Genomic DNA, 12,655 nt, shown 5'->3' on the forward strand with positions numbered 1-12,655 from the left:
TCATGAATAAATCAAATCTTAAAAAAAAAAACAAAATTAAAATGAAAAAGACAGAGGCTGTGAGATTGGAAAAGCTAGAGGGGCAAGATGTGCCTAAACCAAAACAGTTCATGGCAGACATAAAGAACTCATATGCATCATCATCTTATTATACAAGAAATTGGGAAAAATTGGTCAGTGAGATCAAAGAAGAAGAAAAAAATGAGAAGTTGGATGGAGATGCAGCTTTAAACAAATTATTTCAGCATATTTAGATGGGTCTGATGATGCAAAATATGACATGATCAAATTATTTACAGAGTCTGGTGGTACAGTTTTGAATACCAACTGGTCTGATGTAGATAAAACGAAAGCTGAAATCAATTTTCCTGATGAGGGACACCTGGGTGTTTCAGCAGTTAAGCGTCTGCCTTAGGCCCAGGGCATGATCCTGGAGTCCCAGGATCAAGTCCCACATCGGGCTCCATGCATGGAGCCTGCTTCTCCCTCTGCCTATGTCTCTGACTCTCTCTGTGTGTCTCTCATGAATAAGTAAAATCTTTAAAAAAAAATTCTGATGATACAGACAGAATGGAAAAAGTACTACATATATTAATTTGCTATCACTATATTGCAAAAACAACGACAACAACAACAAAACAGAACCTTTGGTGAAGGAGAAAGGAGACAGATCAAGTAATAAACTCTGTACTCCTGCATCTGAATTGAAAATATTGATATGGGCTCATTATATAGTCTTTAAAAATATATATTTCCTACCTCTGTCCACTGAAAAGCCTGGAAAGAATGACAAACTCAGTAGTACCACTACTACCAGATCATTTTCTACAAAAACATAATTCTATGTTATTTTTGAGCTTCTGTACAATCAACTATGTGAGCTTTAAGGTCACCAAACTACTCCAAGGACCTATTCAGTTACTCTTATTGTGTCTTAAATATCTGAGTATGTCAAAAACCTGACCACCCAGTAAGTAAAAGTATTAGTGTACCCTGATAACTCACCAATTTTTCCTTCTCCTCTTGGGCTTTTTCCTTTGTTTCATTCAATTGCTGTTTCAGTTTTTCAATCTACAGAAGTTGGAATTACAGAATCAAGAAGGTGAAGACATTGTTCTGTATCCTACTTTTATTAATTAGCCTAGTTTCACATAATATTGAAACCAATAAAGTTGGAAATGTAGAGTAAGCTGGAAAGAAGAGAAAAGGGGACATATTCCATGTCCTTAACTTGCTATTGCCAGTTCTGAAACCTGGCTATCATCAGAGTTGCCTGTGTAGCTATTTTTTGTATGTGGTAAAAAACACTATATTTACCATCTGAACCATTTTTAACACAGCACAGCAGTGTTACATATGTTCACATTGTTCCACAACAGATTTCTAGAACTTTTTCATCTTGCAAAACTGAAGCTCTATACTCAAGAAACACTAATTTCTTCTCCTACCTACTTCCCAGCCCTTAGCAACCACCTTTCTGCTTTTTATTTCTATGATCTGGACTGCCTCAGATGCTTCATATCAGTGGAAACACACAGTATTTGTCCTTTTGTGACTGGCTTATTTCATTTAGCATAATGCCCTTGAAGTTTATCCATGCTCTAGCACATGACAAAATTTCCTTCTTTTTAAAGTCCATATAATATTCTATTGTATGTATATACCACATTTTCTTTATCCGTTCATCTATCAATAGACATCTGGGTTGCTTCCACCTCTTGACTGTGAATATTTCCATGTACATGGGTGTGCAAATATCTCTTCAAGATCTTGCTTTAAATTCTTTTGGAAATTTACCCACAAGCAGATTGCTGGATCACGTGGTAATTCTATTTTTAATTTTTTGAGGAACCTACATACTATTTTCCATAGTGGCTGTACCATTTTACATTCCCACCAACAGTGCACAAAGGCTCCAATTTCTCTTCATCCTCTCCAATGCTTGTTATTTTCAATTTTTCTGATAGTAGTAGCCATCTTAATAGGCGTGAAGTAATATTTCACTGTAGTTTTGCGTATCTCTTATCTGGGTAACTTTTTGTTTTAAAGATTTTATTTATTTATTCATGAGAGACATACAGAAAGAGGCAGGGACATAGGCAGAGGGGAAGCAGGCTCCCCATAGGGAGCCCAATGCGGGACTCGAACCCAGAAACCCAGGTTCATGACCTGAGCCAAAGGCAGACACGCAACCACTGAGCCACCCAGGCGCCCCGCTGGGTAACTTTTTTGAAAAAAAGTTTCAAGAAAAGTACAAAGAATTCTTATATATTTCACCCAATTTTGCCCCATTTGCTTTCCCTTTCTATGTATGCATTGATAGATCTATCTAAAATATGAATATATACATGATATACATTTTTTTCAGTTTTTCAATGTAGAGATGTGAGAATAAGTTTAAGACATCATGGCCCTTTACCTGTAAATGCTTCAGAATATATTTCCTAAGAAAAAGGATATTCTTTTAGAAGCACAGAATCGTTATCAAAATCAGAAAATTTTTTTTAAATTTTAGTTATTTATTTATTTAAATTTTTATTTATTTATGATAGTCACACACACAGAGAGAGAGAGAGAGGCTGAGACACAGGCAGAGGGAGAAGCAGGCTCCATGCACTGGGAGCCCAACGTGGGATTCGATCCCAGGTATCCAGGATCGCACCCTGGGCCAAAGGCATGCGCCAAACCACTGCGCCACCCAGGTTTCCCAAAATCAGAAAATTTAACATTGAAATAAAACTATTATTTCATTTATAGTCCATATTAAAATTTTACGACCAATTGTCCCAGTAGTGTCCTTTACTGCAACTTTTCTTTTTCTGGTCCAGGATATAATCCTAGATTATGCATTACATTTAGTTGTCATGTATCCTAGTCTCCGTAATCAGTTTTTCAGTCTTTGTCTTTAAGTGTCTCAAAAGTTTTGAAGAATACCAGCCAGAGTTGGGGTTGTCTGATATTTCTGCATGAGCAGATGCAGGTTATGCATTTTTGGCAGGTATATATTATCTAAGTGATGATGTATACCTTTTAGTAAATTACATCATGAGGTATTTGATGTTAATTTTCATCAGTTGGTTAAGACTATGTCTGCCTGGTTTCTCTACTTAAAAGTTACAATTTTTTAGGGACACCTGGGTGGCTCAGTGGTTGAGCGTCTGCCTTTGGCTCAAGGTGTGATCCCAGAGTCCTGGAATCGAGTCCCACATTGGTCTCCTTGCATGGAGCCTGCTTCTCCCTCTGCCTGTGTCTCTGCCTCTCTCTGTGTGTGTCTCTCATGAATAAATAAATAAAATTCTTTTTAAAAGTTACAGTTTTTCCTTTTGTAATTATTAAGTGATTTATGGAAAGATATTTTGAGGCTATGCAAATATTCTTCTGTTCATCACACTTTTACCACTCGTTTTAGCATCCACTGATGATTCTTAATGAAATCAATTATTACCATAATGCTGAATGGTGACTTTTTTTAGCTCCATCAGTCTTTGGAAATTTAATAATTTACTACATTTAACTGTAAGGAAAAGCTTTCCCTTCTCCCCTATTTATTAATGTAATATTTTGTTAGCAATATGCACTCATGGACTTATTTTATTCAATGGATTATAATCTTTTATTGTTATCATTTATTTTGATTGTTTCAGGTTTGGCCAGTGGGAGCCCCTTCAAGCTAGTGCCTGTGCCCTTTAAAATTTTTTTTTTAAGATCTTATTTTTAAGCAATCTCTACATCCAACATGGGGGCTTGAACTCACAACCCCGGGATCAAGGGTTGCATGAGCCACCAACTGAGCCAGCTAGTTATCCTGCCTTTTAATTTTTTTTACTTACTTTCTTGCACAGATATTCCAGGCTCATCCTTTACTTTCCCTGCTCCAGTCTTGGAATCAATTATTTGTACAAGAATGCTAGTATGTTTTAGTAGGAAACTTGAGTACCTTTTTATTTTTTTTTAAGATTTTATTTATTTATTCATGAGAGACACAGAGAGAGAGAGGAAGCAGAGACATAGGCAGAGGGAGAAGCAGGCTCCATGCAGGGAGCCCGATGTGGGGACTCAATCCCAGGACTCCAGGATCACGCCCTGAGCTGGAAGGCAGATGCTTAATTGCTGAGCCACCCAGGCGTAGCTTTTTAAACTAACTCCTTGTCATGGTTATAGAATCAGAGGATACATAAGTGAAATACTGTTGTAATTAGACTAGTTTAAGGAAAACCTAAAAATTCTAAGATATAAATTGAGACAGTTCTAAGTCACATAGGACAAGTGTGAAATATATAGGACAGATGTGAAATGTAATTAGATTTATTTTGTAACTGAACAAAAGCTTAAGTACAAAAACACACTCTTAAGGAAAATCTAATTTTGTTCAAGATATGTTTCCAAAACACATTATGTTTCTAATATTTCTATAACTAAAATTAAATTAGACTATAAAGTTTAAGTAGAGTTTAATGATACATTTCTAGAATATAGGAGAATGAGTAACAAAACTATAGGAGAGCTAGTTAAATAGGATATAATGAATCTACTTCTTCCTCCCAAGACAGTCTCTGGTTTTAATGGGCATCTATGATTATGAGAAAATTATGTTATTTGCTATAGCCAGATGCTGACCTCCGATACACAAAGGCAGATGAGAATCAGGAAATAGAAGTGACATTGATCAACAGCAATCAGCTAACACAGGCCATGAAGCTTCTATGTAATGAATTTGGAAAATTATTTTACCTAAAAGCTTACTTTAGAATAATACTTTATAGAAGACAATTTTGATAATGCTTATTATTGAAAGAGTATTTTTAAAATGGAAGTTGCTTAGGAAAGAAGGTAAAAAAAATAACAGTAATGCATAAAAATTACTTTATGATAAAATTCACAAAATCAAGATAAATGCTCAGTTGCTTGATTTCTGTAATAAGCTTTCACTATCATCTTGAACTTAGTTTTGATTGGTATTAACTTTTTCAAGGTATCAGCACACTCATAAGACATTCATTCATGCATGCAAAAAAATATTTTAATGAGTGCCTACTATGTGCCATGCCTGTACTAGGTGCTGGAATTGTAGCACTGACCAACAATAAAAAAAAAAGCCCTCAAATTCTTTACTTCATTGAAGTTTCATTCCAATCAGGAAAAGAGACAATAAGTATATATATAAGTAATAATCATGGGACTTATAGAGGCATATGGGAAAGAGAAGAATTTGAAGTTACACCTAAATTCCACTTTAACATCCACTAGTTGTGTGATTTTGGGTCACACAGGTATAGTGTAAATGGGTATCTGTCCTTTTTGAGAGTCGATTATTTATAAAATGGGAGTGACAATATAATAGCTACATGGGGTTATTTAAAGGTCTTTAATGAGATAAGAAAGGTATAAAGTACCTAGCATTGTGCTTGGCACAAAATAGGGTCTCCAAAATAGTAGTTCCCTTCCCTTTTTCTTCCAGATCTAATATAATAGCTTTACTCTCAACACTTGCTGGGTTCATAATCATGTGATCATAGATTATCAATGAATTGCTTTATAAATCATTAAAAGTATTTATCAATATCAAAAAAATATATAGGTCAGGGGAATCTGGGTGGCTCAGTCAGTTGAGGATCAGATTCCTGATTTTGACTTAGGTCTTGATCTCTGGGTTGTGAGATTGAGCCCTGGGTCTGGGCTCTGCACTTAGAGGGAAGTCTGTTTGAGAGTCTCTCTCCCTCTCCCTCTGTCCTTCTTTCACTGCTTGTGTGAACACACACCTCTTTCTCTCTCTCAATAAATAAATCAATCTTAAGAAAAAAACATATAGGGCAGCCCTGGTGGCACAGAGGTTTAGTGCCGCCTGCAGCCCAGGGTGTGATCCTGGAGATCCAGGATCAAGTCCCACATCAGGCTCCCTGCATGGAGCCTGCTTCTCCCTCTGCCTGTGTCTCTGTCTCTATGTGTGTGTCTCTCATAAATAAATAAAATAAAATAAAATAAAAAAGAAAAAAACATATAGGGGCACCTGGGTGGCTAGTGGTTGAGCATCAGCCTTTGGCTCAGGTCATAATCCTGGGATCCTGGGATTGAGTTCTCCATCAGGCTCTCCCCGCAGGGAGCCTGCTTCTCCCTCTGCCTAACTCTGCCTCTCTCTGTCTCTCATGAATAAATAAAACCTTAAAAAAAAAAAACCAACCATATAGGTCATATACCTATGTGCTTCTTAAAACAAAATGGATCATAATGTTCCCGTATGACCCTCAATCTTTGTTTCAAACAAGAAAACAATGAGACAAGGGCTGAAAGTAAAAGAGCCTATTCTAACAGTAAAGCCATTCAGAAATAACATCCTGCTTCAAGTATGACAGAGGTAGTTATCGAGGCTCAGAGGGTTTCTACTTACCTACCATATTATCTTTTTCCTGATCCTGCTTCTTCAGGTAACTTAATACAGACATTGTGTCTTTCTCCATTTTATACTGTTGTTTCTTTAAGTCCTCATTACTTTTTGCCAGTCTCCGGGAAGTATCACGATACTCAATCCTAGAGAGTTCTGTGACTTCCAGCCTGGCCTCCCAAAGGGAGGCATTGGCCTTGGCTCTGTCCACTGCAGACTCATCAGCTTTTATTATCTTCCTACAAGGGAAGGACATTGACACCATATAACTATTTCTTTATTAGAATTTTACTTTTCCCTTTACTACTATTTGTTTTGGTTGGCATTGCCTGGCATATATGAACAAATATTGTTGGATGGATGAGTTAATAAGAAATACATATTTATGATACAGGAGGTTAACTGGGTGACTCTGCAGAGGGGAGCTTTGGAGCATAACTCTAGAGGACTGGAAAAACAAAGAGGAAAGGCACAAGTAAAATTCATTTCATACATTTTTTCATTTACTTCTTTTTCTCACATTTGTCATTTCTATTCCTACTCACTCAGTTTTAGGTCTTGGTTCTCACTCCTACAAATCTATTACCTTAGTCCCCCTTCTGCATGATGATACATTCATAGTGTAACTGTAAATCCATTGTTCTGTGATCTTCCACCTACCCCAATTCCACTTTTGGTTTTGTTTTAGATTTTTTTGGGGAGGGATTCTCTGGCTAGACCTTGGACAAAAGATTAAGTAACTAGGACAAGTATGTTAAATACTTTATCAGCTGGTGCCACAATGTACCAGGCTTCAAGGATGCCTGAGAAACAAACCAAAATCAGGTATACAGAGGTAAAAAGAAAATTTAAAAATAAAAATAAAGTATGGCTTCAAAGGTTAAAGTGATAAAAGGATAAAGGTTTTCAAAATAAAGATTATATGAGAATTAACAAAACAATGTCCCTTATATACAGTAGGCAATGGATACATAAAAATTTTTTAAATTTTTTTAAGATTTATTTATCCATGAGAGACACAGAGAGATGCAGAGAGAGAGAGGCAGAGACACAAGCAGAGGGGAAGCAGGCTCCATGCAGGGAGCCCGACGTGGGATTTGATCCCGGGTCTCCAGGATCACACCCTGGGCTGAAAGCGGTGCTAAACCACTGAGCCACCAGGGATGCCCATAAATATTTAGATAATAAGTAAGACTTTACTTGTATTTGAACCCTAAATATTCTCACACATACTTATGTGTGGATCTTTCTGTATTATCACCCTCCATCTGTCTCCATTCCCACTGTCACCATCTGTTCTCTTCAAATTAAGGGCAACCCCACCTCCAACCCTCTTGTCTATTGTAGCTTTGACCTCCCTTTCCAGCATGATTTAGGCACTTAGTGATAGGCTGCCTTGCTATAATCCTCCAATTGCTCCCTGAAGGTATCAGGTCTAAGCTGATCAGAACAGTTAATGCAGCTAGAATTTTTCATAAGACAATCACTGACTGTAAAAACAAAGCAGGGTTTCTCAAACTATGAGTCATGAAAAATCCAAGGACTAAGAAGTCTGTTACTCTCAATGTTCCTCATTGTTGATCAGTGTACCATAGATGCACAGGGGATCCCTGGGTGGCTCAGCGGTTTAGCGCCTGCCTTTGGCCCGGGGCGTGATCCTGGAGACCCGGGATCGAGTCCCACGTCGGGCTCCCTGCATGGAGCCTGCTTCTCTCTCTGCCTGTGTCTCTGCCTCTCTCTCTCTCTCTGTGTTTCTCATGAATAAATAAAATCTTAAAAAAAAAAACATATTCTAGTGAGTTCCAAGAATATGATAAGCCCTTGGCACTTTTAAAAAGTGCAAGACTGGGGCACCTGGGTGGCTCAGTTGATTAAGCATCTAACTTCAGCTCACATCATGATTTCAGGGTCCTGGGATCCAGACCCACATGGGGCTCTGCACTCAGCAGGGAGTCTGCTTAAGGATTCTTTCTCCCTTTCCCTCTGTCCCTTCCCCTGCTCATGCTCTCTCTCCTTCTCAAATAAATAAAATCTTTTTTTTAAAGTGCTAAACTATGCAATTATGTAAAAAAAGAAAAAAATTACACTCTGGAAGAATACTTAATACATCAGGGGAGGAGGTACAAATAAATGTGTATAATAGGCTACCATTTTATGAAGGAGAAAAAGAATATCCCAAAATGATTATAGTGGTTATCTTTGTATGATGGGATTACAGGTGATTTTTGTTTTCTACTTTGACTTTCCATGTTTCCTAAACATTCTGTACTTCTGAGCATGTATTACCCTCTTAAATTACTTTATAAACTTTACAAGTTTGGGATTACCTTATGGTCCCATATACAGTGATAGATGCTGGATCCTTTTTTTTTTTCCTAAAGATTTTATTTATTGGGCAGCCCAGGTGGCTCAGCGGTTTAGCGCTGCCGTCAGTCCAGGGCCTGACCCTGGAGACCCAGGATGGAATCCCACGTCAGGCTCCCTGCATGGAGCCTGCTTCTCCCTCTGCCTGTGTCTCTGTGTCTCTCATGAATAAATAAATAAAATCTTTTAAAAAGCCTGTGTCTCTGCCTCTCTCTGTGTGTGTCTCTCATGAATAAATATTAATTTTATTAAACATTTAAAATATTTTAAGAGAGAGAGGAAGAGACATAGGCAGAGAGAAGCAGGCTCCCTGTGGGAAGCCTGATGCAATCCTAGAACCCCAGGATCATGACCTGAGCCAAAGGCAGACACTCAACCACTGAGCCACCCAGGTGCCCACAATGTATGATTTTAATGAACCACTAGAGTCACCCAATAGATTTAAGGGCAATTTAGCAGCAACTCGAAGCCTACAAAGGGTTAGTTGCTAGAGCAATACCTACTTCAGGGGTTCTGACTAGTTTGGGGAAACCTGAACAATTACCTAATTTGCTCAAATCTTTTAGGTTTTCCTTTGAACCAAAAAGAATACATCAAAAGGCTCAAGGAACTACTCCAGTCATGCAGAAATTTTCTAGATGTTCAAGATATTCTGAACTATATCACAAACATCTCTCAAGCTAGGGGGAAAAAAAAAAAAGAACCTAGAGCATAGTTCCCCTGGGGGGGGGGGGAGATTCAAGTTGAAGCATACACAAGCAGACACCTTGATTTGTTTATTTAACAAATAATAGCATCTGCTACGTTCCAAGGTCTCTGCTAGGTGCTGAAGATACGGTGACTAATGCTTAATGCTATCCTAGAGAAGATAATAGTCCTGAGCAGTGGTTCCCAAGTCTAGCACTTACTTACATCCTGGGCCAAATGATATTTTTGTTTGGAGAGTAGATGGGGGTTGTCCCGTGCATTGCAGGATGTTTAACAGTATCCTTGGTCTCTACCCACTAGATGCCAGTTGCACACATCCCTGGATGAGAACCAAAAATGTTTCTAGATAGTGTCAAATGTCCCTAGAAGCCAAAATCGCTCCCACTTGAGAACCACTGATCTAGAGCAATACTGCCCAAGAGTACTTTCAGTGGCGATGGAAATGTACTATACCTAGGCTGTCCAATGGTCACCAGCAGCTACATGTGCCTATTGAGCATACGGAATGTGGCTAGTACATTAGATCCGATTTTTAAATTTTATTTTAACTTAATAGCCACACATGGCTGGTCATTACCCTGTTGGACAGCGCTGGTCTAGAGGACCTTCAATCCAAGACATGTCGTCCTGACCTTCTGGTCTTCACTTCTAGTGTCACGACCCTTCCTCCACATTCTCAGTTCTTTGGTTTCTTCCCTAGCACCTATTTCATTTGGTCCTGTATTCTATTCCTCGGTGGGAACTTATCTGCCTCCATCGTTAACGCATTACACACAGGCAGGGGCTGCGTCTAAACTATCCAGGGTTCCAAATCTCACACTCCAGTGTCTAGGCTGGAGCAGTACGGTTTGGCCTGCATTTGGGGAATTCCTGAACAATGAAGGCTGCCCTTTTCAGAAGCCTAGAGAACAAGAGGAGGGCAGTTGGCGAGCTGGCCAGCCCCAGCGTGCCGCGGGTGTCCAGTCCCGAATCCCCGGAGGGTAGGCCCAGGGAGAGGGGACCCCAGCGTGGCCTCTCCTTACTTCTTGTCTTTGCCTTTACTCCTGCCTGTCTTTTTGTCCTTTCCCTTAGGCGGCATCTTGGCTTCACTAGGGGCGCCCCTGTAGCCGACGTTTCTCCGCCGCCGCCCCGGGCCTGGCTCCGTTTCTAAGGAAACCAGCACGCTCCGCGGGTAACGTTCTGCGGCGGCCGTTGCCCGTGCGCGCCGAGAGCGCACGCGCCCGTGACGTAGCCCCGGCGCGCCGCAAGGGGGCCCGGTCCGCGGGCCGGGCGCGGGCGGGGGAGGGGGGCGGGGTGGAGGTCGCGCCCAGGGCGGAGGGCGGCGGGCGGCCGCGCCGGGGTGGCGCGCGCGCGCGCGGTGAGTGTGCGGGCTTTGGGGGCGGGAGAGTCGGCCCCGAGAGGCGGCTGGGCGGGCTGGCGGGCGGGGATTCGAAACGCTCCCGTACGGGATGGCGGCGCGGCGTCCCGGAGGCCGCGCGTCTCCGGCGGCGCGACGCTCGGGGCGCGCTCGCCTCAGGAGGGTTTGTTTCTGAGGGGCTCTGTCCGCCCCGCCGCGGGTGTGGGAGCGCCGCCCCGCGCTGACGCGTCCGCCCCTTGCCTCCCGCCGCAGCCAGCGTGGCCGAGGCCTCCCTGCTCCGCCTCGTCCTCTCCCTAAGCCGCCCGCACTCTTGGTTTCTCTCTCCCGCGCCTACCTTCCAACCCTGGCTAATTCTGTAAGGGATGGCGCACTCAGCGGACTTGCCAGGCCAAACTTTTTGAGGAGGCCGTGAAGGACTTTTCCGGGGGCGAAGGTTGGGAGGGCGGCTGGCGGCCTCTGGGCAGGGGCGTGCGGGCGTCGGGGAAGAGTGCTGTCAGCTGGGGTGCGAAAGGCGGCGGGGCCCGAAGAGCTGCACTCCCAGAAGGATCCCGGATTCCCGTTTGCTGATAACCTGACTCGTCCGCAGCCCCCTTTTCTGCAAGGTGCATAAAAGTTGGCACTTCGGGCTTTTTTTTTTTTTTTTCCTTGAGCACACCTGCGAAAAGGAGTACTGAAAAGTATTATCCTTTTTCGGAGGAGGAGCTCTGAGATTATATCTTCCTTCTGTGAGAGTCCTTGAGGATGGGAATTCTGGGGTGCTAAGACGATGCTTAGGAAACTTGTGACTGAAGCTCTCTGCTCTGTTATCCTGCATTTACAGTTGAATTTATTAATTTTTTATTTTTTATCTTTTAAAGATTTTATTCGTGAGAGACACCAGAGAGAGGCAGGCTCCCTGCAGGGGGCCCAATGCGGGACTAGATCCCAGGACCCCCCCAGCATCACGACCTAAGCCAAGGTAGATGCTCAACCACTGAGCCACCCAGGTGCCCCCTCCAGTTGAATTTAAAGTTTCTTTAAAAACTTCTTTGTACACCTTCCCTCGCCGTTTCTCGAGGCCTTTGTCCTGATGTCCCCTTCCTTTTTTCTTCTTCTTTCTTTCTTTTTCTTTCTTTTTTTTTTTTTTAGTTTTATTTAGTTATTCATGTGAGACAGAGAGAGAGGCAGAGAGGAGAAGCAGGCTTCATGCAGGGACTCGATCCGTGGTCTCCAGGGTCACACCCTGGGCGGAAGGCGGCCCTAAATTGCTGAGCCACCCAGGCTGCCTTTTTTTTTTTTTCTTTCAATTGTGTAGCTTCTGTTTTTGAGTTTTGTGGATAAGGGGAACAGGCCAATTTGTTCATGAACGCTGAAAATCTTTTTAGACATGGCGTGTGTTAGCATGATCTTAGTTTATCCCCCTCCCCCTTTTTAAGTATAGTCGAGTCAGTGTTAAATTATTATTTTTAAGATTTTCATTTATTCATGAGAGACGCCACAGTGTTAAATTAGTTTCAGGTGTGCAAGGTAGCGGTTCACCTCTACAATATCTGCTATGTTCACAAGTGTAGCTACTGTATATCCTTGTATAATGCTATTACAGTATCATTAACTGTATTTTCTCTGCATTAACTTATTCCCAAAGTCCCTTTTATTCCTGTGATTTATTCATTCTGTGTAAAAAGTTTCCAAAGGAAATTTTATATGTTAAAGTAGACTCACAGGATGTGGGTGGGGGTCGGACTAAGGTTGCCCTTTGCCCTTAGCAAAGTACTAACGTGGAGGCAGCTGAGTTCCTAGAGGAATGTCACTCTGCCTGTTTCAAGGACTTATCAAAGGGCTCTTAGTAAGGAAATTTAATTTTTTTC

The 12,655-nt window shown here is 41.4% G+C and overlaps 2 protein-coding genes across 5 annotated transcripts in view; one reads left to right on the forward strand and one right to left on the reverse strand.

Moving 5' to 3' along the window:
• Positions 1 to 10,607, reverse strand: part of BBOF1 (basal body orientation factor 1) — a 40,181-nt gene extending 29,574 nt beyond the window's left edge. The window contains exons 1-3 of the mRNA XM_055304175.1: positions 10,474 to 10,607; positions 6,390 to 6,618; positions 1,006 to 1,071 (exon numbers count right to left, since the gene is read on the reverse strand). Coding sequence (XP_055160150.1) covers positions 1,006 to 1,071; positions 6,390 to 6,618; positions 10,474 to 10,529 — 351 coding nt within the window. The 5' untranslated portion in view covers positions 10,530 to 10,607. The remainder of the gene's footprint in view (positions 1 to 1,005; positions 1,072 to 6,389; positions 6,619 to 10,473) is intronic.
• A 131-nt stretch (positions 10,608 to 10,738) lies between these two features.
• The window catches only part of ENTPD5 (ectonucleoside triphosphate diphosphohydrolase 5 (inactive)), a 53,782-nt gene continuing 51,865 nt past the window's right edge, over positions 10,739 to 12,655 (forward strand). The window contains exon 1 of one of the 4 annotated variants that reach the window (XM_055303686.1): positions 10,739 to 10,808. The gene's annotated coding sequence lies outside the window, so the exon portion shown is untranslated. Of the gene's footprint in view, positions 10,809 to 10,900; positions 11,411 to 11,688; positions 11,767 to 12,655 lie in introns of those variants that run through there. The other 3 variants (XM_055303688.1, XM_055303684.1, XM_055303687.1) reach the window with 3 other exon arrangements.

Source organism: Nyctereutes procyonoides, unplaced genomic scaffold (genome assembly GCF_905146905.1).
Source record: "Nyctereutes procyonoides isolate TBG_1078 unplaced genomic scaffold, NYPRO_anot_genome, whole genome shotgun sequence".
Lineage (NCBI taxonomy): Eukaryota > Metazoa > Chordata > Mammalia > Carnivora > Canidae > Nyctereutes > Nyctereutes procyonoides.